This window comes from Gobio gobio (genome assembly GCF_949357685.1).
Source record: "Gobio gobio genome assembly, chromosome: 5".
NCBI lineage: Eukaryota > Metazoa > Chordata > Actinopteri > Cypriniformes > Gobionidae > Gobio > Gobio gobio.
In genome coordinates this window covers 1,772,907-1,780,406 of record NC_137101.1, presented here as the reverse complement: position 1 = coordinate 1,780,406, position 7,500 = coordinate 1,772,907, and the positions used below count along the sequence as shown (strand labels likewise).

Genomic DNA, 7,500 nt, shown 5'->3' with positions numbered 1-7,500 from the left:
CCTTGTGAGCTTTTGCCATTTTTCAGTTTTAGTCTGTATGTATTTCCAGTTAATAACTTCAGCTCATCAAAACCTGTTCCTCATAGACTTCCACTGTAAGAGCGTTACTGCACACACACACACACACACACACACACACACCTCAGAGGAGCAGTGAGAAGTGTTTCTGTGGTGAACCGGAACATTCCTCCTGTGACTGAGGGCATTAACTCATGAACTGTCACTTTAAACGACTCTATGGAAGAAAAACTAATGTGTTGAGTCATAAATGTGTGTGTGTGTGTGTGTGTGTGTGTGTGTGTGTGTGTGTGTGTGTGTGTGTGTGTGTGTGTGTGTGTGTGTGTGTGTGTGTGTGTGTGTGTGTGTGTGTGTGTGTGTGTGTGTGTGTGTGTGTGTGTGTGTGTGTGTGTGTGTGTTCACTTCAGTGGAGGAACGGAGAGGTGAGCGTGTAGCGCCGCCTGCTGGACACACACAGTGCTCAACAAACAGCCTGAACAAATGCCATAATTCATAATTCATAGATTTTGCATGAGGAAAATGATTTGTAGTGTCATATTTAAACAGTAATGCCATCATAAAATCATAACTTTTGTAAACGTTTTTGTCAATATCTAGACATTCTTAAATCAAGATGCATTTATGGAAGATTATGAATATTAAGATATGAAAAATGCATCAAAATGAGAACAAATATCTCCCAATGGAGTCAGATATGTGCATGACAGAGTGATGTCGGCGTGAAATATGACCCAAATAAGATCCACACAATAATTATGAATATTATAAGCCAATATGCAGATCTAAAACCTGCTCTTTCTCTCTTGCAGGAGGTCAACAGTTTGACAAAAGCCAGATTATCCTCAACGAATTCCAGCCGAACAAAATGAATCAACGATGGTCTCTGGAGATCCTCTGAGATGATTCCCCTCACGCAGCTCCGTCAGGGGACCTACTGCTCTGTGGCAGAGCTGCGCCAGGGGGACCAGCGTCCTGTGAGGCAGCTGCAACACAGGGACCATGAGCTGTGGAAATCAGTGGATGGAATATGATCATATTCTACTGGACATTGTATTATTTTTATAAACTAAGCTGCCTTTACTAAAGCACATACTTGAACAATAATAATGTTTTATTTTACTTTGCACCTGTATGGACATTTGCTTATTTTCAGCTGTGTAAAAACATACCGTGTGTTTATTGAGTAAATGTTTGTTTTGTTAAGCTTTGTTCAAATCACTGAGACGTGTGATCGGCCTGTGCTGATTGGCCCGCGGGGATTCCGTCTTTGCTGATTGGCCGTCTGGGGGATTCGGCTGTTCTGTGTCCACTGGCATTGAAATGTGCTTCTGTTTCATGGACCACTTCAACACTCGAGACTGTCAGCGTTATGAGCAAACGTTCTTCCAGTAACGTTAATAGAACGTTCATTCAAAGTTATCTGGTCTTTAATAATGTTCTCAGAACGTTTTGTCAAGGTTCTCTCAACGTTATGAACAAACGTTCTTCCAGTAACGTTAATAGAACGTTCGTTCAAAGTTATCTGGTCTTTAATAATGTTCTCAGAACGTTCTGTCAAGGTTCTCTCAACGTTATGAGCAAACGTTCTTCCAGTAACGTTAATAGAACGTTCATTCAAAGTTATCTGGTCTTTGATAATTTTCTCAAAACGTTCTGTCAAGGTTCTCTCAACGTTATGAGCAAACGTTCTTCCACTAACGCTAATAGAACGTTCGTTCAAAGTTATCTGGTCTTTAATAATGTTCTCAGAACGTTCTGTCAAGGTTCTCTCAACGTTATGAACAAACGTTCTTCCAGTAACGTTAATAGAACGTTTGATCAACGTTATCTGGTCTTTAATAATGTTCTCAGAACGTTCTGTCAAGTTTCTCTCAACATTATGAGCAAACGTTCTTCCACTAACGCTAATAGAACGTTCATTCAAAGTTATCTGGTCTTTGATAATTTTCTCAAAACGTTCTGTCAAGGTTCTCTCAACGTTATGAGCAAACGTTCTTCCACTAACGCTAATAGAACGTTCGTTCAAAGTTATCTGGTCTTTAATAACGTTCTCAGAACGTTCTGTCAAGGTTCTCTCAACGTTATGAACAAACGTTCTTCCAGTAACGTTAATAGAACGTTCGTTCAAAGTTATCTGGTCTTTAATAATGTTCTCAGAATGTTCTGTCAAGGTTCTCTCAACGTTATGAGCAAACGTTCTTCCAGTAACGTTAATAGAACGTTTGTTCAAAGTTATCTGGTATTAATAATGTTCTCAGAACGTTCTGTCAAGGTTCTCTCAACGTTATGAGCAAACGTTCTTCCAGTAACATTAATAGAACGTTCATTCAAAGTTATCTGGTCTTTAATAATGTTCTCAGAACATTCTATCAAGGTTGTCTCAACGTTATGAGCAAACGTTCTTCCAGTAACGTTAATAGAACGTTCATTCAAAGTTATCTGGTCTTTAATAATGTTCTCAGAACATTCTATCAAGGTTGTCTCAACGTTATGAGCAAACGTTCTTCCAGTAACATTAATAGAACGTTCATTCAAAGTTATCTGGTCTTTAATAATGTTCTCAGAACATTCTATCAAGGTTGTCTCAACGTTATGAGCAAACATTCTTCCAGTAACGTTAATAGAACGTTTGTTCAAAGTTATCTGGTCTTTAATAACGTTCTCAGAACGTTCTGTCAAGGTTCTCTCAACGTTATGAACAAATGTTCTTCCTGTAACCTTAATAGAACGTTCGTTCAAAGTTATCTGGTCTTTAATAATGTTCTCAGAACGTTCTGTCAAGGTTCTCTCAACGTTATGAGCAAACGTTCTTCCAGTAACGTTAATAGAACGTTTGTTCAAAGTTATCTGGTATTAATAATGTTCTCAGAACGTTCTGTCAAGGTTCTCTCAACGTTATGAGCAAACGTTCTTCCAGTAACATTAATAGAACATTCATTCAACGTTATCTGGTCTTTGATAATTTTCTCAGAACGTTCTGTCAAGGTTCTCTCAACATTATGAGCAAACGTTCTTCCAGTAACGTTAATAGAACGTTCATTCAACGTTATCTGGTCTTTAATAATGAAATTATAATGTTTTTGTAACTTTATGATAATGTTAGGAAAACGCTCTTAGAACATTATTGTTAGCTGGGTCGATGTGCACAGCTGAGACAAATCATATTTATTTGAATTCAAAACAGTCGCATTGATAAGTTATGGAATATTACAGTTGTACTTGTGTCAAATGGAGCTTAAAGGTACTTCACTGCTGGCAAAATGGGCTTTTAATAAAACGCGGCTGCCTATAGAAAGGTGAAAACAATTGAAAATTGAAATACTAGAGAAAAGCTGCTGTCTTCCCTTTTGCCAAATAGGTAGGAGGACTTCAACACCCATAATGCACTGGGCATGTTGCCGTCCAAGGCCACGCCCACAAGTCTGTGCTTACCAGAGTCAAATACCTCCTTGCTTTAGTAGGAAATACTTCTTAGCAAACTTTCCGTCATAATGGCGTCGACTTGTATTCTTTAGCGAGAGCGGTTCACAGCGACGGATCCGGCGAGTTCTGTGAAAAACCTCCATGTTTGTAGTCAACATTTCAAAATGGACGAACACTGTGTTTTAGGCCAGACGGAGAAGTTCAGGTCCATCTGTACAGGTGAGAAATCTGCTTTACCATAAACTCTCACACACGTAAACACACACTCAAACTCTCACACACGTAAACACACACTCAAACTCTCACACACACACAAACACACACTCAAACTCTCACACACACAAACACACACTCAAACTCTCACACACGTAAACACACTCAAACTCACACACACACAAACACACACTCAAACTCTCACACAAACACTCAAACTCTCACACACGTAAACACACACTCAAACTCTCACACACGTAAACACACACTCAAACTCTCACAAACACACACTCAAACTCACTCACAAACACTCAAACTCTCACACACGTAAACACACACTCAAACTCTCACACACGTAAACACACACTCAAACTCTCACACACACACAAACACACACTCAAACTCACTCACAAACACTCAAACTCTCACACACGTAAACACACACTCAAACTCTCACACACGTAAACACACACTCAAACTCTCACACACGCAAACATACACTCAAACTCTCACACAAACACACACTCAAACTCTCACACACGCAAACACACACTCAAACTCTCACACAAACACACACTCAAACTCTCACACACGCAAACACACACTCAAACTCTCTCACACACACACAAACACACACTCAAACTCTCACACACGCAAACACACACTCAAACTCTCACACACACACAAACACACACTCAAACTCACTCACAAACACTCAAACTCTCACACACGCAAACACACACTCAAACTCTCACACACACACACACACACACACACACACACACACTCAAACTCACACACACACTCAAACTCTCACACACGCAAACACACACTCAAACTCTCACACACGTAAACACACACTCAAACTCACACACACACAAACACACACTCAAACTCTCACACAAACACTCAAACTCTCACACACGTAAACACACACTCAAACTCTCACACACGTAAACACACACTCAAACTCTCACAAACACACACTCAAACTCTCACACACACACACACACACACACACACACACAAACACACACTCAAACTCACACACACACTCAAACTCTCACACACGCAAACACACACTCAAACTCTCACACACGTAAACACACACTCAAACTCACACACACACAAACACACACTCAAACTCTCACACAAACACTCAAACTCTCACACACGTAAACACACACTCAAACTCTCACACACGTAAACACACACTCAAACTCTCACAAACACACACTCAAACTCACTCACAAACACTCAAACTCTCACACACGTAAACACACACTCAAACTCTCACACACGTAAACACACACTCAAACTCTCACACACACACAAACACACACTCAAACTCACTCACAAACACTCAAACTCTCACACACGTAAACACACACTCAAACTCTCACACACGTAAACACACACTCAAACTCTCACACACGCAAACATACACTCAAACTCTCACACAAACACACACTCAAACTCTCACACACGCAAACACACACTCAAACTCTCACACAAACACACACTCAAACTCTCACACACGCAAACACACACTCAAACTCTCTCACACACACACAAACACACACTCAAACTCTCACACACGCAAACACACACTCAAACTCTCACACACACAAACACACACTCAAACTCACTCACAAACACTCAAACTCTCACACACGCAAACACACACTCAAACTCTCACACACACACACAAACACACACTCAAACTCACACACACACTCAAACTCTCACACACGCAAACACACACTCAAACTCACTCACAAACATTCAAACTCTCACACACTCAAACTCACTCACAAACATTCAAACTCTCACACACTCAAACTCACTCACAAACACTCAAACTCTCACACACGTAAACACACACTCAAACTCTCACACACACAAACACACACTCAAACTCACTCACAAACACTCAAACTCTCACACACGCAAACACACACTCAAACTCTCACACACACACACAAACACACACTCAAACTCACACACACACTCAAACTCTCACACACGCAAACACACACTCAAACTCACTCACAAACATTCAAACTCTCACACACTCAAACTCACTCACAAACATTCAAACTCTCACACACTCAAACTCACTCACACACTCAAACTTTCACACACACTCAAACTCTCTCACACACACACACACACACACACACACACACAAACACACACTCAAACTCAAACACACACACACACACACACACACACACACACAAATCCATTACCATAATGCTGTTCAAACAGACAGGATAAGGATATCATAACCCTCCGCCGATCCCGTCTCCCAAATCACAATCAAAGCTGAAGCCGCAGAAACTATGACCTCTGTGTCAATCTCATTGAGATGCAAACATTTTAGGAAAACCAGGACTTAATGTCAGGGTTTAATGTCAGGATTGATTGTCAGGATTGATTGTCCGGCCGTAAGCCTGTCGTTCCGCTTGCAGGGCAGATTTGTGAGTCTTCGGTGTCGAGATGAGCCTGGAGGAACTCAGACAGAGATCCGGCTCAGTCCAGAGCTTCGGTTATTATTGATCTCCAGTCAATAACTTACACTCAGTTTATCACCATGGCAACATTTAAAACTTCTACAACTAATGCATTTGAAAAATAGTTTATAGCACTAAATGCTCTTAGGATAACTGGAGTTTATTACATGAAGTGATTTTACAACGAGCCACTTTTCCTCAGGGTTGATCTGTTCTCTGTGTTTTGCTCTGATCACACGTGAGCTGCGTTATCTAATGTCACACAAATCCTGTATTATTATTTATACAAAATGTCATTTTCTATCGTTTTCACACACAACACACACACATTCACAGAGTCAGTCACTTTCACACACTCTCACACACACACAAACACCAGAGCTGCCAACTTTTCGCAAAATCTTGGAGTGAGATTTGGTGGGGCCAACCAACATTTTGTCGCTGTACAAAGCAATTTTTTTTTTCAGGGTTATTGGGACACTTTTTTCCCAGTCATTTCAATGGCAAAGTTTTTCTAATTGGAAAAAATAAATCTGTACTTATTTTAATAATTTTATTTCACATCCTGCCCACTGATGTCCTAAAAGCAATGTTGCTATTGAAATACAGTGAATGTAATGTAGTCTATGCAATACATTGTGCAAAAAGGGGCTTAAACGGTGGCCAAAAACAAAATTAATAATTTTGAAAAAGCATTAGAATAGCCTACTTGATTACCCCATAATGGTCACTTTCATAAAAATATATTTAGCCTACTTGTGGGTTTAAAATTCCACATATGGTACATTTACTGTCCAACAACAAATATTTTAGAATTGTGTATATTTTAGTCAGAATTATTGAGCTATTTGCAGGCGGCGGCGCTCGATCACGGAATCTTGAATTTTAGCGGAGATTCACTTGCAGAAGCTCGTCCTCTCCAGACAGCAAAATTGACATATTTGCACGACTTTCTAACATTTACAGATGGAGAATATAATGTGAAATGTAAGTTATGCACTGAGGAAGGCACATCTCACCACAAACACCGCAAGTAGGCTATTTGTAAAGATAGCCTATCTCATCTGAAAGGGCAAGCTGCTTTATGTGAAACATCTTACCAGTTATTTTGAAGCCCTCAATATAAAACATGTGTCATGTTAGTTTAGGACAAATTGTAACATTTCAAGCTTTCTATAGGCCTACTTCTCATGTCTGTGAGGCAAGTAGGCTAGCTGCTGAGTTTGGGTTTATTTGAGACGCGCTCTAGTTCATCTGCAAAGTGAACACTGATTAAAATTAAGATAGGCTACAATTTATACAAAACGAAATTAACTTTAAATAAATTAAA

General features: G+C 39.9%; 1 protein-coding gene across 1 annotated transcript in view; it reads left to right on the top strand.

Annotated features, from left to right (window-relative positions):
- crybg1b (crystallin beta-gamma domain containing 1b) overlaps window positions 1-3,307 on the top strand; it is a 56,957-nt gene extending 53,650 nt beyond the window's left edge. The window contains exon 21 of the mRNA XM_079817006.1: window positions 828-3,307. Coding sequence (XP_079673132.1) covers window positions 828-916 — 89 coding nt within the window. The 3' untranslated portion in view covers window positions 917-3,307. The remainder of the gene's footprint in view (window positions 1-827) is intronic.
- The last annotated feature ends 4,193 nt before the right edge of the window (window positions 3,308-7,500 follow it).